This window comes from Dasypus novemcinctus, chromosome 10 (assembly GCF_030445035.2).
Source record: "Dasypus novemcinctus isolate mDasNov1 chromosome 10, mDasNov1.1.hap2, whole genome shotgun sequence".
NCBI lineage: Eukaryota > Metazoa > Chordata > Mammalia > Cingulata > Dasypodidae > Dasypus > Dasypus novemcinctus.
Genome location: NC_080682.1, coordinates 110,926,341 through 110,952,493, shown reverse-complemented (window position 1 = coordinate 110,952,493; position 26,153 = coordinate 110,926,341). Strand labels below are relative to the sequence as shown.

Sequence of the window (26,153 nt, the reverse complement as noted above, 5' to 3'; positions counted from 1 at the left end):
TCAGCCACATTCACATTTATAAACAGCAGTATTAGTAATAAGTAATACTATAATATGTTACCATCAACTCTATCCATTTTACATTTTTTGCTAGCTTTAATTAGGTAGTACTTTCCATGAAATTTTAAAGCTACCCTCTTTTTTCTTTTTTCATTAATTTCAGGCCAATATTCCAAATTTTAATAATTGTGAACACTTGTATAGTTTTAAATTTGTACAGCATTGTCATGCATTTTGCCTAAAAGTTTTATTTCTCAACTTAAAATGTTAGCCAACTAAGAAATTAGCTTTATAAACCATCTGGCAAACATTTGTATCTTACTGATCATTGAAAATACTTATTTGGCATCTATTTAACCATTCATATGTTTGTCAGTTTGGGTTTTTATCATAGTTCCAGTGATTTGGCTATTAAAAAAGAGTTTTGTTTTTGATTTATATTTACATTTTTATTATAAATGAAATCGTACAATATGTAATACATTGTGTCTGTTTTTTTTCACTTAGCATAATTTTTTTGTCTGATGATAATATTTTGTATTATTGACATAGATTAGTTTAGTTTAAAAGAAAAATTGTCATATATATGCAATTTTGTCCATATTCATATTTCACATGTGGTATTACTATGCTGTACATTTCCCTGTTACATTTTTTTTAACTTTCTTTTTAGTAATATACATGAGCTTAGACTTTACTTTTAAACCACTGTCATACCCATATAATAGTACTTCTAGTTACAAACATTATGTTGTACTTTCACCTTTTCTCTTCCTTTCCAAAGATTAACACACACCCTTTATCAGTTATTCAGGGTAATAGCAGAGGCTGGGACACAGACATGTTATCAGTTATCTGAAAAACTTAATGTGGTATTGGTAACTGTGGAAGGCATGAAATTTCATAGGGTAAGAAAACTATAGCTTAGAAGTGATTTATACCAGGGAATTAAAATTGAAGTAGACCAGGAAGCTTCATGTAAAGTCCTTGATTACTTGATTAGATGGAAAGCAACTTTGATTAAACAAATTACATCTTTGTTACTTTGGAAGTTTTCAGTAATTGTACATGTGTATGCAAGCTATATACTCATGGTAATAAATATCACTATTAAAAATAAAGCTGTGTAATAAAACTGTATCATGGTCCCAGTAAATGTTACTAAGACCATTTGCTTCTCACAGTAGAAAGGAAAAAATGTAAGGCAGTCATGTTATATGGCTCAGCCCTCCGGAATACCACAGTGGAGAAAACTTTAGATCTGTGAAGACTTTTCCAAGAAATAACTAATGGCATCTCCATAGTTTAATTTCTAAGAAATAGACTTTCATTGATTTTTCAAATGTTTAAAATAATTTTTTAGATATGGCACTTAAGGATAATAGTCAGGAATTTTAAAAATTGACTTGTGTAACATTTTTGGACAGTGCCTAAGAAATGCTAGTAAGTACTAACATAAGAAGCTCTTGTTTCCAAAATCTCCAATTAAAGAGAGATTTTTAAAAAGTTTTTATGTCACATGTGGTTTTACTATGCAATACAGTACCGTGTTACATTCTTGAAGTTTTCCTTTTAGTAATATACATGACCTTATGACTTTCCTTTTAAACCACTGTCACAGTCATATAATAGTACTGCTAGTTACAAACATTATGGTGTGCTTTTACCTTTTCTATTCATTTCCAAAGATTAACACACATCCTTTTTACCAGTTCTGCACAAGTTAACCCTCAGCTTTCCATTCTCTAACCTCATTATATTTTCTGGTGACCCATATTCAAGTAATTAACTCCATGAGATTACACAATAATTTAATATTTAGTTCATAGTAGTGCAGCCACACAGCATTTGTCCTTTTGTGTCTGGCTTGCTTCACTCAACATAATGTCCTCCAGGGTCATCCATGTTGTCATTGAGGAAGCTTCACCAATATCATAATGAAGCTTTATGACTTCATTTCTTCTTACAACTGCATAATATTCCATCGTATATATGTGCCACATTTTGTTTATCCATTCATCAGTTGATGGACTGTGGGTTGTTTCCATCTTTTGGCAATCATGAATAACACTGCTATGAACATCCGTGTACAGATATCTGTTCATACCACTGCTCTCAGTTCCTCTGGGTATATACCCAGGAGTGGTATTGCCAGGTCATGTGACAAATCTATATTCAACTTCTTTAGGAACTGTCAAACAGTCCTCCACAGTGACTGTAGCATTCTACATTACCACCAAAAGTGAATAAGCATTCCTATCTCTCCACATCCTCTCCAGCATTTAGTTTTCAGACTTTTTAATAGCGGCCAGTCTAATAGGTGTGGAGTAATATTGCATTGTAATTTTGACTTGCATTTCCCTAATCAATAGTGATGTTGAACATTTTTTCATGTTTTTTTTTTTGCCATTTGTATTTCTTCTTTGGACAAATGTCTATTCAAGTCTTTGCCCAATTTTTAATCAGGTCATTTGTCTTTTTATTGTTGAGTTGTAGCATCTCTTTATATATCATGGATATTAAACCTTTATCCCATATGTGATTGCCAAATATTTTCTTGCATTGAGTAAGCTGCCTTTTCACCTTTTTGACAAAGTCCGTTGAGGTGCAAACATGTTTAATTTTGAGGAGGCCCCATTTATCTATTTTTCCTTTTGTTGCTATTGCTTTGAGTGTAAGGTCCAAGAAACTACCACCTTCTATATAAGATTTTTCTCTATATTTTCTTTTAGTAGTTCTATGGCCTTGGCTTTTATATTTAGGTCTTTGTTTTATTTTGAGTTGGTTCTTGTATGGGGAGTGAGAAAGGGGTCCTCTTCATTCTTTTGGTAATGGATATCCAGTTCTACCAGCACCAGTTGTTGAAGAGACAGTTTTGTCCTGTTAAAATCGCTTTGGTAGGTTTGTTGAAAACCATTTGGCTATAGAGGTGAGGATTTATTTCTTTACTCTCAATTCTGTTCCACTGATCTATGTGTCTGTCTTCATGCAAATGCCATTCCCATGTGTAGGGAAACTGTAAATGAGTCCAACTCTGTTACACTGGGGAGCATAAATTCCAAAGCAAGGTCCACGGACAAGAGTGCCAAATTCCTGAGCTTGGCTTTCCTGCTTACAGCGTCTGTATGTCTCTAGAGCTCTCAGGAACACCACTGTTTGAGGCACTACTTACTGTGGCAGTCAATGAGATCCTGCTAAGACATGCCATAAGTATAACCTCTGGAATGATCTCCCAACTCACTTTGACATCTCTTAGCAATAAAAACTCATTTGTTTTTAATATTTCCCCCTTTTGGTCAAGATCTTTTTCCAGATACATTGCTATTTGGTGCAAGGCAATAATCTCTTGGTGCCAGGGAGGCTTATCCCCAGGAGTCACGTTCCATGCCAGGGAGAAAAGGTAGTGCCTTTATAGGCTGAGTTTGACTTAGAGAGAGACCACATTTGAGGAAAAAGGAGGCTTTCAGGAGGTAACTCTTAGGCAATGTATAATACTAGGCTGAGTTTTAATTTCACAGGAGAAGGTTCATAAGTACAATCATGAATATCAAGGGCCTGGCATAATGGTCTGTCTTCCTTCACTGGGCACGCCCATATACTCTGGGGATTCGTGCTGTTCCAATAGAGAATGTAGCAGGACTCCCCAGGGTGGGAATTCATTATTTTTTTGGTTATTGTGTGGATCTCCACCCACCGAGAAAATGCCCATGAACACTTGAACATCTACTTAGAGGCATTTTTCTGGGTGCACCTCCCCACATATCCCCAGTTCACTGACACTCGGTGCACCAGTGCTCCACCCCTGCTACAGTTGCAATCCTTCTGTGATCCCAAACCTCTTAAAAAACGAAGCCAAAAAAAAAACACCACCAAATAAAATTAATAAGAAAATGAAATAATAATAATTTGAAAATTAATACAAAAAATAAAATTTTGAAAATATTTGAAATAAAATAATTTTTTATACATCGTGTCTTTCATCACTGTAAGATCTGCTATCTTGTATGTACAGTGATTTCTTCTGTATGTTCCCCAGTGTTCTATTTTCTTATTTTATCTTCAAAGAAGCTCTAAGTTACAGAAAAGTCACATGGAAAATATAAGGGGTTCCCATGCACCCAACACCCTCCCCCTTTTTCATTCTCCCCCCATTAATAACATTGTACATGTGGATGGTATGTTGTTACAATTGATGTACAAATATTGAAGTATTGATATTTACTGTGGTCAGTGGTTTACATTATGGTTTACATTTGCACCATACACTTATAGGTTTGGATGAAATTTAAAATGGCTGTATCCATTATTGCAAGATCATGCAGAACAGTTCTAATTCCCTGAAAATGACCTATATTCCATCTATTCTGTTCTTCCCTCCCCCTCCCCACGGAACCTATGGCAACCACTAAGTTTCAGTTGTTGAAGATAGGATTTATAGTTACTTGAAATAATATTGAGGGCTTGACATGTTCATTTGTTTTCTTTTATTGGGCACTGCCCATGTTCTCAAGGATTCTTGTCTCTCTAATTCAGAACATAGCAGGACTCCCCAGGATGGAAGTTTAATATTTTCTCATTTGTTTCGTGGGTCTCCACCCACTGAGATAACACATTATGACAAGATGAACACTTACATATTCTATAGAGGCATACCCCAGATGTGCTCTATCCTGCATATGCCCCCACACCTGAAGCGCTACACCAGTAACCCTCCCCTGCCATATTTGCCAAAAGATCATTCCCACCATTGTAGACTTGCAAATTCCCAGGGTTCACATGCTCCTTCCTCCAACCCTCCCCCCAGTTCCACCAATAGTCCAACCCAACCCCCCTCTACTCTATTCCCCTTCACATACCAGCACTGCCAAACCCAATCACATCACTGTACCACTGTCACACCCATCCAGTTACCAACCACATCCTTCTACCTTATCATAGATTTTGCCCATATGGACGTTGGCTCATCACCCTCTACTCCCTTTCTGTCTCCTGTTCAGCTATCTTCCAGACTTTGGGACTGTGAGTCTGTTCAATTTGCTCAAGTCATATCAGTGAGCTCATGTAATATTTGTCCTTCAGTGCTGGCTTCCTTCATTAGCATGATGTCCTCAATATTCATCCATGCTATCTATCCCATGTTTTCATACTGCATTCCTTCTTACAGCTGAGTAATATTCCATTGTATGTATATACCACAGTTTGCTTAACCATTCATCCATTAATGGACATTGGAGTTGCTTCCAACTTTTTTTTTTCTCTCCCCTTCCCCCCTCCTGCCCCAGTTGTCTGTTCTCTGTGTCTTTGCTGCGTGTTCTTCTTTGTTCGATTCTGTTGTTGTCAGTGGCATGGGAATCTGTGTTTCTTTTTGTTGCATCATCTTGCTGTCAGCTCTCTGTGTGTGTGGTGCCATTCCTGGGCAGGCTGCACTTTCTTTCGTGCTGGGGGGCCCTCCTTATGGGGCACACTCCATGTGCATGGGGCTCCCCTACGAGGGGACACCCCTGAATGGCATAGAACTCCTTGCGTGCATCAGCACTGCGCACAGGCCAGCTCCACACGGGTCAAGGAGGCCCGGGGTTTGAACCGCGCACCTCCCATGTGGTAGACAGACACCCTAACCACTGGGCCAAGTCCGCTTCCCTGCTTCCAACTTTTGGCAACAGTGAATAATGCCACTATGAACATTGTTGTGCATACATCTGTTCATATCCATAATTTCAGTTATTCTGCGTATATACCCAGCAGTGAGATTGCTGAATCATATGGCAGTTCTATAGTTAACTTCTTGAGGAACCATCAAACTGTCCCCCACAATGGCTGCACCATTCTACATTGCCACAGCAGTGGATAAGTTTTCCCTTTACATCACATCCTCTCTGACACTTGTAGTCCTCTGTGTTTTAGTAGCTGCCAGTCTAATAGGTGTCAGGTGATATCTCATTGTAGTTTTGATTTGCATTTCCCTAATAGCTACTGATGTCGAACATCTTTTCATGTGCTTTTTAGCCATTTGTATTTCTTCTTTGGAGAAATGTGTATTCACATCTCTTATGGTGGGTGATTTTTGATGACTGATTTAATCTTCAAATGTGACTGGTTTGTTGAGTTCTTGTATAGTCAATGTAGATTGTTTGTGGGTTTCTAGGACTTTGTCCATTTCATCTAGGTTGTCTAGTTTGTTGGTATACAGTTTCTCAAGATGTCCTCTTATGATCCTTTTTATTTCTGTGGGGTCATTCTTACCCTTTTTATTTCTGATTTTATGTATATGCATCTTCTTTCTTTTTTTTCTTTGTTAGTCTAGCTAAGGGTCTGTCAGTTTTATTGATCTTCCCAAAGAACCTGTTTTGGTTGTTTATTTTTCTCTATTGTTTTTTTATTCTCCATTTCATTTATTCTGCTCTAATCTTTATTATTTCTTCTGTCTGCTTTGGAAATGGTTTGCTGTTCTTTTTCTCGTCTCTCCAATGTTCAGTTAGATCTTTGATTTTAGCTCTTCTTTTTTAATATAGGCCTTTTGGGCTATACATTTCTCTCTCCATACTGCCTTCACTGTATCCCATAACTTATGTTCTCGTTTTCTTTCGTCTCAATACATTTACCAATTTCACTTCCAATTTCTTCCTTGACCCACTGATTATTTAGGAGTGTGTTGTTCAGCCTTCACACATTGGGAATTTACTGCGTTCCCATCTACCATTAATTTCCAGTTTCATTCCATTGTGATCTGAGCAGGTGCTTTGTGTGATTTCATTCTTTTTATATTTATTGAGCCCTGCCTTGTGACCTAACATGTATTCTATCCCGGAGAAAGTTCCATGAGCACTTGAAGAATGTATAACCTGCTGAAGAATATATAACACTGAGTAACCTGCAGTGTTCTGTATATGTCTGTTAGGTTTAGCTCATTTATCACATTGTTCATGTTTTCTCTCTCTCTCTCTTTTTCTTGGCACATTTAAAGTCTTTTTTTTTTAAAAAGATTTATTTTTTTATTTTATTTAATTCCCCTCCCCTCCCCCGGTTGTCTGTTTTCTGTGTCTTTTTGCTGCGTCTTGTTTCTTTGTCCGCTTCTGTTGTCGTCAGCGGCACGGGAAGTGTGGGCGGCGCCATTCCTCGGCAGGCTGCTCCCTCCTTCGCGCTGGGCGGCTCTCCTTATGGGTGCACTCCTTGCGCGTGGGGCTCCCCTACGCGGGGGACACCCCTACGCGGGGGACACCCCTGTGGGGCACGGCACTCCTTGAGCGCATCAGCACTGCGCATGGGCCAGCTCCACACGGGTCAAGGAGGCCCGGGGCTTGAACCGCGGGCCTCCCATATGGTAGATGGACGCCCTAACCACTGGGCCAAAGTCCGTTTCCCTTAAAGTCTTTTTTGACTGATGTTAGTATACCTACCCCTGCTCTTTTTGGTTAGTGTTTGCATGGAGTATCTTTACCAACCTTTCACTTTTAGTCAGTTGGTATTCCTGGGTCTAAGGTGAGTCTTATAGGCAGTGTGTGGATGGCTTATGTTTTTTAATCTGGTCAGTCTCTATCTTTTAATTTGGGAGTTTAATCTATTCATATTCAGTGATATTACTGTAAATGCATTATTTTCTTCCATCATTTTATTATTTGATTTTCATTTGTCATATCTTATTTTTGTTTTTTTACTCTTTTGGTTATCCTTTCTGCTTTTCTTGTCTTTTCTTATCTCTTCCAAGTCTCTTTCTCCTGTCTTTTTCTTTCTTGTTTTAAGACTTCCTTTAATATTTCCTGCAGAGGTGGATTCTCTTTTTACAAACTCTCTTAATTTCTGTTTATGAATATTTTAAACTCACCTTCATATTTGAAGTACGGTTTTGCTGGATAAAGTATTCTCAACTAGTGGTATTTCTCTTTCAGCTTCCTAATTGTTTGATACCATCTTCTTGTCTCCATCGTTTCTGATGAGAAATCCACACTAAGTCATACTAGGCATTCCTTGTATGTGATGCTTTGCTTCTCCCTTGCTGCTCTCAGAATTTTCTCTTTATCTTTGACTTTTGACATTCTGAGTAGCATGTGTTTTGGAGTAGATATATTTGCATTAATTCTGATTGGGGTACGCTGTGCTCCTTGGATATGTAAGTTCATTTCTTTCATGAGTGGTGGGAAATTTTCAGCCATTATTTCCTCAGATACTCTTTCTACCTTTTATCCCTTCTCTTCTCCGTCTGGAATTCCCATGACATATATGTTGCTGCATTTTGTGTTCTTCAATTCCCTAAACTCCTGCTTAGTTTTTCCATTTTTTCCTTCTGTTCTTTTCTCTTTTCTGTTTCAGCTCTTCTGTCTTTCAGTATCATATATTCTTTCTTCTGTTATTTTGAGTCTGCTGTTGCATGCCTCTAATGAGTTTTTTGTCTCACATATCATGTCTTTCATTCCCAGGAGCTCTGTTAGTTTTCTATTCAGGTTTTCAAATTCTTCTTCTTCTTCTTCTTTTATTTATTTCTCTCCCCTTCCCCAGTTGTCTGCTCTCTGTGTCTGAACTCTGTGAGTTCTTCTGTGACCGCTTCTATCCTTACCAGCGGCACCGGGAATCTGCGTTTCTTTTTGTTGTGTCATCTTGTTGTGTCAGCTCCCCGTGTGCAGGCTGCACTTTCTTTCACGGTGGGTGGCTCTCCTTATGGGGTGAACTCTTTGCGTGCAGGGCTCCCCTGCGCGGGGGACATCCCTGTGTGGCAGGGCACTCCTTGTGCGCATCAGCACTACGCATGGGCCAGCTCTACACGGGTCAAGGAGGCCCGGGGTTTGAAACGTGGACCTCCCATGTGGTAGGCGGATGCCCTATCCATTGGGCCATGTCCGCTTCCCTTCAAATTCTTCCTTATGCTTGCCCAGTGTCCTATCAATGTATTTTATCTCTTTAGCCATGTTCTTTCAACTCATTAATTTGCTTTTGGAAATTTTTGTTCATATCGGTGATTACTTGTCACAAGTCCTGTGTCTCTTCATGGACTTTGATATATTCCTTTTCTTGGGCCATTTCTTCTATTTTCTTAGTATGGCTTGTAATTTTTTACTGCTGTCTAGACCTGTGGTTATCATGTGAGTTTACTCAGATGCTCAATTTCTCTCTCTTTTGTAGGGATTTAGTGGCAAGAAGCTGTGTGCTACTATTGTTCTTTGATTCTTGGTTTTCCCTGGTCAGCATCGTTAGGATTGTCACTAGTTGCTTAAATCTGGTCCTTAGACCCAATAATGGGTTACAGACCCATTTCTAAGGGCCTTGGGGGGGAAGATGTAAAGGCCAGAAATAGCCTCTCATTTACTTTTAAAGTCCTTTTGTGCAGTTGCTTGGTCCTCCAGCAGAATGTACTTTTTGGTAGTCCTCTCAGTTCAAAGCCTAGTCGGAGTGGCCAGGGACTGGGTCTCTGTCATAGAGTCCAGAGACTGGTTGTATGTGACAGAGGATCCTGCCTGGAAACTAGGAGACTCATAATTCTTACTTCCTCAGAGGCAGTGCTCTAACTTTTGCTGGCAGCCCCCTCCCTTTTCCCGGGTAAGAATAAATTCCACTCCCCTCTGCATCTCCCGCACGCAGTCCTGGTCAGTAGAGAGGGAAATTGAGAGGGTCCTTGACCACCTTAGTCCTGGATCTCTTCAGTCCTGAGCTGGCTCCCAAGGCAAGTAAGTAGTGGTGTGGTCCCACCTGACCTGGAAGGGCTCCTGGGACATAGCAGAGCAAATTTGTGGGTCAGAAGCTGAGTCAGTCTTGGGCTGTGTCCTTCTCTCCCCTCTTTCTTGGGAAGGTGGATCCCTGGGGACCTCTTTGTAACTGTGGGCCTGGAGGCCTGAGAATTCAACACAACAGTGTCTATAGGTTGGTGGAGAATGCCAGCAGTTTCAGCTGCTGCTTTTAACTCAAAATTTTGCCATTGTGATTCTTTTTCTTTTTTTAAGGTTTATTTTATTTATCCACCCACCCCCCACCCTGTTGTTTGTGCTCGTTGTCTGCTCTCTGTGTCCATTCATTGTGCACTCTTGTGTTTGTTTGTCTTTTCTTTAGGAGACACTGGGAACTGAATCTGGGACCTACCATGTGGGAGAGAAGCTCTCAATCGCTTGAACCACCTAAGCTCCCTGCCTTGTTATATCTCTCATTTTCTTTCTTCTTTGTGTCTCCTTGTTGCGTCATCTTGTTGTATCAGCTCACTGCGCCTGCACATCGCGCCATCTCTCTATCTTGCTTGTCTTCTCCAGTAGGCACCAAGAACAACCCGGGACCTCCCATGTGATAGGTGGGAGTGCAATTGCTTGAGCCACATCTGTTCTCCATTGAGATTCTTTACTTTGCCCCTCTTTCTTTGGGCAGTGTCCTTTTTCCTAAACCCTAGAAGATTTTTCTCCAGGTCATTTCTGTTTGCCATCTAGCTGTTTTTCTGGGAAAGAAGAGAGTCCCATGTTTTTCTGGTCAGCCATCCTTTAAAAAATAGTTTTAGTAATGTAAAGGTCATGTTTTGTGATAATGGAACAAATATGTGCAGGTTTTTAAGACTTAGTTTTGCATTGAGAATTATGTGTTCAATGCATTGTCTTTGCTTTAGAACTGACCTGAAATCTCAAATTAATAAAACAATGATTAGATGTGGTTATTCATACTGTGAGAAATTTCTCTAACATAACAGTTTCAAAATTGGTTTTCACAGAACACTGGGGTTACCCCAGAAATGTTTCTGGACTCATGAAAGATTTTGTTAGGAGGAAAAAGATTGTTTTAATTAAAAAAAATGGAAAGGAGGATGTTGAAAATTTCTACTCTCATAAGTTACACAGTTCATTCAACATAAGAATTTATTAAAATCACATTTTACAGGCAGACTTTTCAGTAGTCCATTTGTTTTTTGAAATGGAGACTCATTCTTTTAAACTATCTTTCCTGGGATTCTAGATCTCTATTTCTTAGTAACATTTAGATTTACAGTATTTTAAGTTACAGAGACATATCAGGTATTACTATTGGTATGAAAATTTGTTGACGTCATTAAAACTTTGATGATATAATAGTATGATTCTATACATGACTATAGAGTTTGATTATAGCTGAAAACTCCTGGCTTATTTGATCCTCAGTAATTAAGTTTCACATTTCTGTGATATGGCACTTCCTTCTCGTTAGATTATAAAAGAATATTTGGAATGAAGAATTTCCCATTCCATTTAATTTGGAGAATCATCATCTGGTACTCTTAGTTACTAATGTACTTTTGAAATTTAAATTTATGGAAATAGAAATTACTAGTTTCACCAGCTATTTCTTAACATTGTCTCAAGTAAATAATAGGTTTATATTTTTTTGAATGTATGTAAAAGTTCTCCTGGGGAATAAATTTATCCTGTTGCTTTATTACCTAGTTTTAGGTGGTTATCTCCAAAATAAAAATATTAACGGAGAAACTGCAGTATAGTTTTTCTTTTACTATTCTAATTCATGGGATAACTTAGATTCTAACATAATGTGCAATCCCATTCTATCATAATGTTGTTGTAATAATACTATCAACTTTCATACTATTCTTTAAAATCCATTAAAACTTATAGGCTATCCATTTGGAAGCCCTTTCACCAAGATTTTGTTTTAAAAATGTTAATACTGAACCAAAAATATAACTTCATTATATTGTAGTCAAGCTTCTCAAGAGATGCCCATATTAGGTAGTTTTAAATTTTTTACCTTTTATTATGAATCTCTTTTGTTTGGCTTCTGCCTTTTACAGTGCCACTAAAAGTTATCCTTACTAAAATCATCCCATTTTGACAAATCAGGTGGACGTTCTTGAGTTCTGGCTTACTAAACCTTTTATCATTATTCCACCAAGTTGACTCTTTTTACTCTTTTTAGGCTTTCTGTGGTGTCATTTTCCTCCTTCCTCAGGTTATGCTTTAGTAGTTCCTTATGCTGGCTCTTCTTCTGACACCTAGTACGTTTCATGAGTATTAGATGGAAGCAGAGTAATCTAATAAAAAATTGAAGATGCCTTAAAATAATTCATAAAACACAGCTTCCAACCATCAATGTGGCTAGATAAGCAACCACAGCTGATAAAGCTAGCAGATTTTCATCTGTCTATTCAAGAGATGTTTTTTTGATGGCTTCTTTTTAAGGGACTCTGGTATTGCAGGGATTCAGGGATTTATGAGGCTAATGTTCCTGAGCTTGGAGTTCAGTAGAGGAATAAAAATAACGTAGGTACAAAAATAAATATGCCAGATAAAATGCAAATATTGTAATTGTTTGAGGTATCAAGAATGAAGTATTTTGGGGATATGCAAAGATAGTTAAAATTTCCTTATCTTTTTGTACATCTGGTAAGGACTGGTACAAAAGACATAAACATTGGTCTTTGTCCTTGCTTTTAAAGAATAATGCTTAAGAAAATAATGTCAAAGATGGAAGTGACTCATGATGATAGAGTAGGAAGTGTTCAGCATGGAAGAATATTTAAAATGGATTCTCTGATTCTTTTTTTAAGATAATTTATTTTTAAATTGTGGTGAAATATAAATGACATTAAAATCATTTAAACCATTTTAAGAGGAGAATTCATTGATATTACGTAATTGACAATATTGTATAACTATTTGCCACTGTCTATTTCCACTGTTATCATTATCCCAAACCAAAACTCATGCTCATTTAGCAATAAATCCCCATTCCTCCCTCCCCCATTAGACCTTCCAACAACAATCCAACCAACAACAGCAGAGTACACTCTTCTCAATGAGCATGGAACATTTTCCAGCATAGTCCATTTAATTAGGCCACAAGTCAAATCTTAATAAATTTGAAAATAATGAAATCATGCAGAGTATATCCTAAAACTACAATGGAATAAAGCTGGAAATCAGTAACAGGAGAAAAACTGGAAAATTTATAAATATGTAGGAATTAGATAACACACTATTAAACAATCAGTGGTTCATAGAAAAAAATCAAAAGGGAAATTAGGTAATATCTTGAGATGAATGAAAACAAGACACAGTATACCAAAAACGTAAGGAATACAGTGAAGGCAGTACTCAGAGGGAAATTTATAGCTGTAAATGCCTACATTGAAAGAGTAAAATAACACGTATTACTAATGTAACTTTATACCTAGAGGAACTACAAAAAGAAGAGCAAACTAAATCCAAAAGTGACCTGAAGGAAAGAAATAATAAAGACTAGAATGGAGATAAATTATATAAAGAATAGAAAAATAATAGAGAAAATCAATGAAATAAAAAGTTGATTCATTGAAAAGATCCATAAAATTGGAAAACCTTTAGTCAAACAGACTAAAGAGGAAAAAAAAAAAGGAGAGAAAATGCAAATAACTTAAATCAGAAATAAAAGGGAGTCATTAATATTGACCTTACAAAAGTAAAAAAGGATTGTAGGAGTGTACATGAACAGTTACATGCCAACAAATTAGAAAACCTGGAGGAAATGTGGACTAATTACTTGAGACTTACAAATTACCTAATCTAAAGCAAGACGAAATAGAAGATCTCAACATACCCATAACAAGTAAAGAGATTGAATCACTAATTAAAAACCTCCCAACAAAGAAAAGTTCAGAATTGGATCACTTCACTGATGAATTCCACCAAACATAAAAAGATTTAACACCAATTAGAAGGATTACTGCTTGATTCATTCTTTGTGACTAATGCTCTTATGAATATGGATGCAAAAATCCTCAACAAAATACTGATAAAGCAATTATATACCATGACCAAGTGGGATGTATTCCAGAAATGCAAGGATGGTTCACCTTAAGAAAACCAATCAGTGTAATACATTGCATTAACAAAATCAAGGGGGAAAAAACCATGATCATCTCAATTTGATGCAGAAAAAATGTTTGACAAAATCTAACTTTCTTTCATGATAAAAACACTCAGAACTCTAGAAATAGAAGGGAACTTTCTCATCATTATAAAGGGCATTTATGAAAACCTACATCAAATATTATACCCAATGTAGAAAGACTGAAAGCTTTTCCTGTAAGGTCAGGATCAAAATAAGATTTCCTGGTGTCACCACTGTTATTTAACATGGTATTAGAACATTGTATTTAGCCAGAACAGTCTGGGAAGAGAAAGATATAAAAGGCATCTAAATTGGATAGAAAGAAATACAGTCATCCCTATTTACAGTGATCCTACATGTAGAAAATCCCAAAGAATCCACAAGAAAGCTACTAGACCCAATACATGAATTCAGCAGAGTTTCAGAATACAAGATGAACAAACAAATCAGTTGATTTTCTATATAACAATATTGAACAATCAAATGGAAATCAAGGAAACAGTTCCATTTACTCGCTGCTGAAACTTTTCTTTTTCTGTGATTCAACATTTGTAGAGTCTGTTCCCTTCCCCCTTACTCTGTCCCTCACAACTTGGGAGTCACTGAGAGGCAGCAACCCGGGTCCCTCCCACCATGGACACAAACTGCAGAACCACTCACAGCAGTGACTTAGAACCCCACATATATCTAGGTACAGCACCCAAGTCCACAGAGACCCAGGATGAAACTTAAGCCACTGAGGGCCACCAGGGGTAAGTAAGAGACAAAAGAGAGAGAGTGAATCAAGAGAGCATGGTAGAACATCAGGCAAGTTGGGTATTCATTCAATCCAGGGGACCACCTGAATGCAAAATAGACCTTTCTAGCACCCCAGTGGGGTACCCTAATGGGGAAGGAACTGGAGAAAAAAAGGGCTGGTGTTTAAACTGAATTGCTCTAATACAGGAGGATCCCAGAATTGAAAAGTATTAAACAGGGCACTGAGTAAGGGAGAGAATTTAAACAAACCATAGGTGCAGGGGAGAAAAGTCTGCAAGAAAACAAACAGAACAGATAAGATTCCTGGAGAAGGAACAGAGAAAAGGAAGCTTACTCCTAGAGGTAACACAATTGCATACAAAATGCAGTATTAAAAACTATATTGCATATCCACGGCAAGAATCAGATGCAGAGCTGAAAGAATCTGATCAAAGAGAGCTATTCTAAAGATCTCAAATAAGTTGGACCAGTCATCAAAGAAGAGCCTAAACACAAAATCAATCAATAATAAAACCCTAACCAAGAGGGAGAAAATGACTTTCAGAGTTAACTCATCAAGATAATCAGATGCCTAGACATCAGTAAAAAATTACAAACCATACTAAAAAACAGGAAGATATGGCTCAGTCAAGAAACAAATTAAAACTTCATCAGAGGGAAGCGGACTTGGCCCAATGGATAGGGCATCCGCCTACCACATGGGAGGTCCTCAGTTCAAACCCCAGGCCTACTTGACCCATGTGGAGCTGGCCCATGTGCAGTGCTGATGTGCACAGGGAGTGCCCTGCCACACAGGGGTGTCCCCCGCGTGGGGGAGCCCCACGCACAAGGAGTGCGCCCCATAAGGAGAGCCGCCCAGTGCAAGAGAAAGTGCAGCCTGCCCAGGAATGGCGCTGCACACATGGAGAGATGACATAACAAGATGATGCAACAAGAAGAAACACGGATTCCTGGTGCCGCTAATAAGGATAGAAGCGGTCACAGAAGAACACACAGCGAATGGACACAGAGAGCAGACAACTGGAAGAAGGGGAGAGAAATAAATAAATAAATCTTTAAAAAACAAAACAAAACAAAAAACATCAGAGACAAAATTTGGAACAACTAATCAAAGAAGTTCAAACAAATCTAAATCATTTCAAGGAGATGAAGGAAAATATGCATAAAGAGACTAAGGATGTAAAAAAGGCAATATGTGAGCATAAAGAAGAATTTGAAAGTGTAAAAAGAAACTTAACAGATTCCATGTAGCATGTATCCTTGGTATAACAGATATGTGTGACTAAAGGAACATTGACATTTTCATGGTGTGCATATACTACATAATCTAGATGAGTAGGAATTACACATTAAGAAATATCATTTGGGTAAAGACACAATAGTTACAACTTTCTAACCTAAGCCAGAAGACTTCAGCCCTCTAAATCTAAAATATTAGACATATAAAGCAGGCACAAGCAAATCATCCACTCACATTTAGTAGACGGTTGAATATCAGAGCACTTGGAAAGACATTTTACCCTATTGAGTAGTAACTCAAGTCTCACACAGTGGGAAATTCCACCATTGAGTCCCTGGTCTGTAAGGAAGGAAAAAATCAAGATTTTCTGCAAATTATAAATCCCCATAGGTATTACAGAGCCTCCCATATGGCATATGAGAATAACATATGAATGATCTACTTTTGGGGCAGAGGATTCCTTGGGTTTGCAGTTTCTGATGCCCATTATTTTTTACAATATTAATATTATTGAGTCCATTTTATATTTGGATGTGTGCATTTTTAGTCTTGTTAGCCAAAGCTAAATCAAATGATGATTTTGCATGTCTTTCCTCTGAAAACAGTTTATAAGCTTACCTTGAGAATATACACATTTTACTAATTAAAAAGAAACATAACAAAAATTATGGGGATGAAAGGCACAATAGTAGAGATTAAAATACACTGTAAGCATATAAAAAAGAATCAGCAAATAAAACAATAGAGAACAGATAGAGAAAAAAATAGGAAAAAATTTGAGCAGTGTCCCAGGAATTTGAATGACAACATGAAGCACATGAATATAATGTGGTATGGGTTTTCCAGAAGTAGAAGGGAAAGAGGGCATAAAGAATATTTTTGGATGGGAAGCGGACTTGGCCCAGTGGTTAGGGCGTCCATCTACCACATTGGAGGTCCGCAGTTCAAACCCCGGGCCTCCTTGACCCGTGCGGAGCTGGCCCATGCGCAGTGCTGATGGGCACAAGAAGTGCCCTGCCACCCAGGAGTGTCCCCGTGTAGGGGAGCCCCACGTGCAAGGAGTGCGCCCCATAGAGAGAGCCGCCCAACGCAAAAGAAAGTGCAGCCTGCCCAGGAATGGCGCCACTCACACAGATAGCTGACACGACAAGATGACGCAACAAAAAGAAACACAGATTCCCTTGCCGCAGACAACAACAGAAACAGACAAAGAAGAACACGCAGCAAATAGATGCAGAGAACCGACATCAGGGGCGGGGGGTGAGGGGAAGGGGAAATAAAGGAATGAATAAATAAATAAATAAATCTTTTTTAAAAAAAGAATATTTTAGGAAATAATAGCCAAAAACTTCCCAACTCTTATCAAAGACATCAATATACATGTCCAAAAAGTGCAATGTATTCCAACAGAATAAATCGTAATAAGCCTACTCCAAGACACATACTAATCAGAATGCCAAAGATAAAGAGAATTCTGAAAGTAGCAAATGAAAAGCAATTCATCACATACAAGGGATCCTCAATGAGACTAAATGTCAATTTCTCATCAGAAACCATGGAGGCAAAAAAGTAGTGATATGATATATTTAAGGTACTGAAAGTGAAAAACTGCCAGCCAAAAATTCTTTATCATTTAAACTATCCTTGAAAAATGAGGGAGAATTTAAAATATTCACAGATAAACAAAAACTGTGAGAGTTCGTCATCAAGAGACCTGCCCTACATTAATTACTAATGCGAGTTCTACAGGTTGAAAGGTAGAAACAGGAGCGAGTGGCGTGGAGTACTGTGAAGAAATGAACATCATTGGTAAGAGTAACTAAAAAGAGTAAATGCAAAATCCAGTAGTACTGTATCCTCAATATACAACTCTACTTTTTAATCTATGTAAGAGTCAGAATACAATTGTACAAGAAAAAGGCATATTTCCTGATAATGAGCATGCAAAATATAAAGTGGTAAAGTAGGACAAAAATAGCATAAAGAGGGAAAACAGGGATATGGGAGCAGAGAATGTATATGCTATTGAAACTGAGTTGGTATTCTTTTCAAATTAGTAGGTTATAGGGATAGGTTGTATAATATAAACCCCAGAGTAACCTCAAAGAAAGTATGTTAAAAATATCCAGAAACAGAAATGAGAAAGAGATCAGTCAGATATTCACAAAAGATTAACTATACAGAAAAGGAGGTTGCAATAAAGGAAAAGAGACTAAAAACAATATGACCTATAAAAACCAAAGGACAAAATGGTTGAATAAGTACTGCCTTTATGTTAACATTGAATGTTAATGGATTAAATTCTCCGATCAAAAGACACACGTTGGCAGAATGGATTAAAAAACATGAAACCAGGGCGGCGGACTTGTCCCAGTGGTTAGGGCATCCGTCTACCACATGGTAGGTCCGCGGTTCAAACCCCAGGCCTCCTTGACCCGTGTGCAGCTGGCCCATGCGCAGTGCTGATGTGCGCAAGGAGTGCCCTGCCATGCAGGGGTGTCCCCGCGCTGGGGAGCCCCACGCGCAAGGAGTGCACCCATAAGGAGAGCCGCCCAGCGGGAAGGAGGGAGCAGCCTGCCGAGGAATGGTGCCGCCCATACTTCCCGTGCTGCTGACGACAACAGAAGCGGACAAAGAAACAAGACGCAGCAAAAAGACACAGAAAACAGAAAACCGGGGGAGGGGAGGGGAATTAAATAAACAAATAAATAAATAAATCTTAAAAAAAAAAAAAAGATGCTCCATTCAAATAGTAACCAAAAAAGACCTGAGTAGCTATACTGATAAAGGATAAATTAGACTTTAAGTCACAAGCTGTTATAAGAGACAAAGAATGACACTATATATTAATAAAAGGGGCAATACACCAAGACAAAATAGCAATCATAAAAAGTTGACACTGGTGCAGAATAATAATAGGATTACCCACCTAGGATGGCCAAACAAGTCTTATTCCTTGATTAAGATGGTCATTTAAGCAGGAATACCTGCTTGGTTGTTTTTCTCCTGTCTGTCTAGCCTGTTGCTCTCACTCCAGCATAACATACTGCTTTGTCTTGGCACCCATTATACACTTACTTCTTGTATTGTGAGGGGAGTATGAAATTGCTAGGTACTTTACATCATTTCCATGCCTACTTTACAACCTGTAACACTGGTGGTATTTCTCTTTTCCGTTTATTGCTGAGGAAGCTGACTTAGAGAGGTCATAGAACTATGCCACTTCTCCTTATTAGTCTTGCTTATTGGCCTCCTCTGACCTCTAGCATGGCAGGTGCTGCTGAAATGGGAGAAAGCTTCCTTCACTGACTTTGAGCAGAGCAGTTATCTACATCTTCTTTCTTCGGCCTGCTATAGTGACTCTGGTTTACCTAGAATGCTTGTGTAGGAGAGAAGCCCAGACTGTAATTTTAAAGTCCAATTATAGGAGGTCTCAGTGGTCAAGCAGTAGAAGTTTTACATAAACAGGTAGAAATTCAGTTGGAGAATGGTTTGATTAAATATATATGTACAATTTATATGTTTATTGAACTTCCCTCTGTTCCAAACAAAGATATGAATAAATTAGTGTCCTTGCCCTTGAGGACTTGGAGAGGTGGAATGAAATAATTATTCCTATGTGGGTAAATATGCTTCAGAAGTGTTTATAAAGTTCTTCAGCAGAGGAGGGAGCTGAGAAGATCACTTCTTACATTCAGTTATCAGATAATAGTATTTCCAATGTATTTAAGTAGTATATATACAATTGGGTTAGACTGTGTTTGGTATAACAAGAATAGTTAACATAACTATCCAACAAAACTATCAAATAAAACTTGCTTTTGTGTATTAAGATATTAACTTTCTCTGACAGATATGCCAAGAGTTTAATAGCACCTGGGCATGGGAAATGGAGAAGAAGGGCTATCTTGAAATGAGTGTTGAATGCAAACTGGCACTCTTAAAGGTAATACACTTATTATTTGTTAAAACTTTTTTAATTTAAAATTTCACTCTTGACTCCTGGGTGAATTGGAAAATGACTACAAATGAGACATTTTTATTGTAAGTGGAGCTGGACAAGAGATTCTTATTTTTTGGTGACAAAAAGAGTCTTCTTTAAATTACTGGTTTTTGTATTTCAACACACTGTTATAGCTAGACTTAATTATCTCTTCTTGTAGGGATAATAATAGAATGGGTAAACAATTTCCCTAAATAAATTATATTTAATATTTTCTGCCCCCACAAACATTACTGATAAATACTATAAGCTTTGGTTAATGTGCCACAGATTTGCTAAATTAGCAGTTTGATATAATTGTTTTCTACATGATTAGGAGCATGGAATTGTGTACTTAATAAAATGAGTAGTGAAGTGTCTAGGATAACAAAGGAAAAATACTCTTCTAAGAAAAATTATTGATGTCTTCAGTATTTTAAGTGTTTTATAAGTAGGTTTCATATTCAAAGGACCTCAAGATTATTTGATAATTCTTAAAATGTAATGTAAATGTATATATTATTCTTTTGGAGAGAGAATATGATTATGTAGTAAATGTTCTCACCAGAAGTCCTGAGTGGGTTAAGACCAAAGACCAACTTGAGGCTCCAGAGGGGTATGTAAGGTGATCCATAGGAGTGTCAAAGCATCCATGGATGAATAAATTTTTATTAGAAGAATCACCTGGAGCAGCTATCAGTGAAAAACCACCTTTCTTGAAAACTATAAATGTTTCAAGCTTTAAAAAACAGCCATTTCAAGAATAATGTTCATCTTAAAATTTCAGGAGAGAAAAAATCGTTGAAAATCTTAAACTGTGAGGAAATTTAGGAAAATTTAGTGCAAGTAGGCTCAATGTTTTTCAAATATAACTTGAATTGTATGTCAGGAATTGGGTTAAATCTATGTTTATATAATGCTAAAGTAAAATGTTACCTTAAATTTTATCTTTTTAAATTGGTTATTCTCAAAATGAATATATGAAAGCAGGGGAGAGAATAGGGAAAGATGGATACTCAAACGTTTTTTCCATTTCTGTCCCTGAATCAGTGCTATGGCAATTGACAGTGTTATTCCCTCATTACACTTGGAAACTCTATGTGAAATAAAAAGATTTCTTAGATTTGGATCTCAAAAGACATTGCTATGATGGATACAGGACATTATATATTTTTTCATAATTTACAAAATTGTGCGGGTCAGAGTGTAAACTATAATGTAAACTATTGTCCATACCTAGTGGCACTGCTCCAATATGTGTTCATCAATTGTAACAAACGTACCACACTAATGAAGGCTGTTGTTAATGTGGGAAAGCATGGGAGGGGTAGGGAGTGGGGCATATGGGCATCCCATTTATTTTTTATGTAACATTTATGTAAACTAAAGCATTTTTTAAAATTTAAAATGTATTAAAAGAAAATGTAATTGATGGAAGTTAATTAACTATACATGTAAAAATGGGTAAACTGGCAAATTTTACATAGATGCTAACTAGTTTAAAATTTTTTAAAATTCTGTAGAAAAGATGAAAAAAATAGTCAACAAAGAATAAAAAATAAAGTTCATTTATATCTGTGTTTATGGCCAGGATCATACCTCTTGACACAACCCTAAAGTGCCAGAATACATTAATAGGTAGGTGAATGCATCATATTGATTGAGATGGAGAAATATTTATGAGGTATTTTAAGTCATGTTGTGTCTATATTCCAGTATCTCTGTGAGTGTCAATTTGATGACAATCTCAAGTTCAAGAATATTATTAATGAGGAGGATGCTGATACCATGCGTCTCCAGCCAATTGGCCGAGACAAAGATGGCCTCATGTACTGGTACCAGTTGGATCAAGATCACAATGTCAGGATGTATATAGAAGAACAAGATGATCAAGATGGCTCATCATGGAAATGCATTGTCAGGTATCTTTTCTTTGAATATTGTTACATTTATTTGTGTGTTTCTCGAGTTTGATTTTGTCTCTAGTATAATGTGATCTGGGAGGCCAGGTGGCCCTTTTTTGAGGGGGTTGGGTAGGTATTTTCCATGGCCTAGTCCAGTGCCAGTAGTCAGCCTTCAATTAATGTTTGTCACATTCTCAATATTATATTTTGATTTATATTTATATAACAGTGTGATTTGTATCAGGACATAAGACTTTGCACTTTAGAAAGCCATAATCTGACAAATTATGCTAGAATAATATGCACAGAAAACCACTTCGTTACACAAAAACACAAGAAAAGTTTTGTTCTTGTTTAGCTGTAGTTTTCTGTTAGGGATTAGATATATAGGCATCATCTATTTATTTCTAATTATATTAATTTATCCAATTTAATATTGACACTTTATTATACTTTTTATTTTTGCTGTGCATACATTTCTGGGTCAAGCATCTGAAGAACTCTAGGGGACAGCCTGCTTTTTCCCATAGTCCTTTTGGTAAAGTCTTGATTTTTTAAATTTATGTTGATAAATATTATTGAACAGAAACATTTACTGTGAAACCTTGATGTAAACTTTTTCTTACTAAGTGAGTGAAACTGGCATTTTTGCTCAGAATTGTTGTCTTTAATTTTCTAAGCAACTCTGTTATTTAGAATTCAACCATGAATACACATAATGCACACTAATTTTGAAAACATCAGTGTATCAATAACTAACATAGGGAAACCTCATGATAGCTAAGTGCTGACTTATGAAAACTCCTTTGACACTAACGCAGCTCTGATCTTGCTATAGTCTTGAATTTTAGTGGATTTTTCTTAGTGATTATTTATAAATGCTTTGAAGAAATAACAGGTAGAAATTTTTAATATTTTCATGAATCAGGGAAGCTTAGAATATACATGAATTGAATGTGTTTATAGGGCTATATTGTTTTATAATCATCCAGAAGTAAAATTTGCTCACCATTTCTCCCTATGGCTGTGTATGCTTCAGACATGCAAATATTTGTGATGTTTTACCAGCATTTCTACTGTTTCCCATATCAGCCTTGCATAGTTCAAGAAATACACTCCTACTTTTTAGATGAAGAAAATGACAGAAAAATCATGAGAATTATTGTTCAACCATACATGCTTAAAACAAACTCTAATGTACTCCCGTTTTAAGAAAATTAAACCCTAATGTATGATGTGACACAAGGAGCATATATTTTCTCCCTGCCTTTATAATGATATCCGTAACATTTCTAACCACAAAGACTGAAACTTAATTTCTTCATTGAAGTAATATTTATTAGCAGAAAAGAGGAAAGGTCAAAATTCCATTACTATAGTTTTCATTTCTCATCCTTGATAATTTTTCCAAGTTTTATTCCCTTTTGCTTATGCTTTTTTTAAAAAAAATCTTTCCATGTAGTAAAATTCTGTTCCTGATAAACATAAAATGATGTCAGTGACAATTGTTCAGAAGCAAATGCTTATACAAAATGCCTCAACCCAGTTTTTCTCATGTTAACAACCACAAGTTTCTTTAGTGAACTTGTGCCTGTTTATTTTTAGCCTTTTTGAAAACCATTCATTAATACATGCATTCCTATGCAAAGGTGCCAGCAAGCTTTGCCCAGATTTGTAGAATTGTTTGGGACCATTCAGAAACCATTGGATTTATTGCCTCTGATTTCAGGTACTTAAAGTCAAATTCTAGACATCATATTGTCTAGAATTCCTTTATTTCTTAAATTTATAAATTTAGATTGGTTACATACCTACTTATATAATAAGTACTGAGCTAAGCAATTGAGGATATATTAGTGAATAGTAAAGCTTTGTGGTTCTTAGTTGGGCAGTAGGCACCTAAGTGTGAAATTCCTTATGTTGTTAGTAATGTCTTTTAGTTGTATTTAATTATGTATTTTCTGAGAATATGAGTTCTTGAATTTTTAATTGATTCTTTTTAAGCTTGCTATAAATAATATGTCCTTTGACATGGAATTTCAATTAGCCTTAATTTCATTGACACAGAAGCACTACTATTGACAAATTTACTCTATTTGTATAGTAGTTGTATACTATTTTGTCCATATAGGTCTCCCATTTTTGTGACAATCGAATGTGGAAAGTGTTTTCTTATTTCTCCCCCCAAAAAGGTATGGTCTTCATTATCATTATATTTGGCACCCAACATAATTTGGGGCATCAGTCCACTTGACCTTAAATAAATCATAACTGAATTACAGTATTTAGATTTGGATGCCACACTATAAAAGCAACATTGATATAGTAGAGTATGTACTTTATTGGAAGAACAATGAAAAATATGATTGAATGAATGGAAAATGTTTGATCTAACACTAATATTGGAGAGACATACCTGTCTTCAAACATTTAAAAGACTGTTTTTTGGTAGAGTATTTTTCTCAAGGGCTGAGCCAGGATCAGTGGATACACATTATAGGGAAGCAGAACTGAGTTTGATAGAAGCAAAAATGTTTGTCTTTTTTCATATTACACACAAATGATTATTGTTAGACTGATAGATGCTGTCAAAACCCTTCTTAAAGATGCAGGTTTATGTTAATTGGAGTATTTAAAAAGGTGGTAGTTTTTTACAATCTCAGATAAGTGATGATCAAAGAAGAAATAAAACAAGTAGAATTTTCACTTTTTCATTTAATAGGTTATATAAAAAATTTTTTAAATAAAAATAAAGAATAGTTTGTGCTTAGATTCTTTTACACATTGTGACTATTATTAACTAGTCACATGAAATGCCTGCGTCTCTTACTAAAAGAGATTTCTTTAAAGTAGAACTATTCTTTTCTTGATAATCAGCTGATATTGAAAACATGTTTCTACATAATCCTTAGAGATAATGAAATAACAAATATTGCCCAGTTTTTAGAATTTTGATTTTTAAAGTCAGTAAATCAGTCTTTTTCATGATGGATAAATTTCAAAAATTCAGCTGACATACACGATTTAAAAACAAAATGGGGGAAGTGAACTTGGCCCAGTGGATAGGGTGTCCATCTACCACATGGGAGGTCTGCGGTTCAAACCCCGGGCCTCCTTGACCCGTGTGGAGCTGGCCCACGTGCAGTGATGATGCGCGCAAGGAGTGCCCTGCCATGCAGGGGTGCCCCCCACATAGAGGAGCCCCATGCGCAAGGGGTGCGCCCCCTAAGGAGAGCCGCCCAGTGTGAAAGAAAGTGCAGCCTGCCCAGGAATGGAGCTACACACACGGAGAGCTGACACAACAAGATGACGCAACAAAAAGAAACACAGATTCCCGTGCTGCTGACAACAACAGAAGCGGACAAAGAAGATGACGCAGCAAATGGATACAGAGAACAGACAACTGGTGGGGGAAGGAGAGAGAAATAAATAAAAATAAATCTTTAAAAAAAAGAAAAATAGAATGTTTTTTCTAAAAATGAGGACCCACTACAAATGAGTTAACTTTACATTTGAGCGTCTACTAAAAATGTATCCTAACATTGCTACCAGTCTTAAAAATTCTGTTAAATAGCAATTTCCATTTTTGCTTGTTGTACAGTGAATGATATAAATGTATATGAGGTGTTTAGACAGGGAAAATGTAATTCATATAGGCATATTTTAAGTTGAAAGAAGATTTAGTAAGTTACTGACAAAAAAGTAAGTAATCAGATTTCCATGAACCATATGAAATTGCATCCATTTGACCATTTTGATCTACAAAAAAGGCAGTTTCATGCGGTTTAACCAATTATGTTTGCAGGTCTCCAAAACAAAAACATTTGTGCTGTAGCCACTAGCTCACATGTTCCAAGTTCTTCCCAATAGAATTGTCACAGAGGTAGAACATGTTTGCTATAGATATTTCATCTATACTTTAGGCCTCAGTGGAACAATATGTAAATATAGAAAAATTCTTTTTAAAATCTTATCAAATAATATATAATAAATTTTATCATTCAAATAGGGGATATGTCAAGAGACTTTCTTTGGGAGTGAAAAAGATAAAGAATGTAAACATCATAAAGTATAGTATTTATTTTTTATTCCCCCCCCCTGCATTGTTTGCAGTTACTGTCCGCTCTCAGTGTCCATTTGCTGTGTGCTATCTGTGTCTGCTTGTCTTCTCTTTAGGAGGCACTGGGAACGGAACCCTGGACCTCCCATGTGAAAGAGAGGGGCTTGGTCACCTGAGCCACCTCAGCTCCCTGGTTTGTTGTATCTCTCATTGTCTTTCCTCTTGTGTCTCTTTTGTTGCATCATCTTGTTGCGTCAGCTTGCCAAGTCAACTCACCTTCTTCAGGAAGCACTGGAAACTGAACCTGGGACCTTCCATGTGGTAGGCAGAAGTCCAATTGCTTGAGCCATATATGCTTCCCAAAGTATAGTTATTTATTGGTAAGAA

The 26,153-nt window shown here is 36.9% G+C and overlaps 1 protein-coding gene across 3 annotated transcripts in view; it reads left to right on the top strand.

Annotated features, from left to right (window-relative positions):
* Window positions 1–26,153, top strand: part of RSF1 (remodeling and spacing factor 1) — a 156,933-nt gene that overhangs the window by 54,733 nt on the left and 76,047 nt on the right. For all 3 annotated transcript variants that reach the window (XM_058306035.2, XM_058306034.2, XM_058306033.2), the window contains exons 3-4: window positions 19,674–19,766; window positions 21,519–21,724. In XM_058306035.2, coding sequence (XP_058162018.1) covers window positions 19,674–19,766; window positions 21,519–21,724 — 299 coding nt within the window. The remainder of the gene's footprint in view (window positions 1–19,673; window positions 19,767–21,518; window positions 21,725–26,153) is intronic.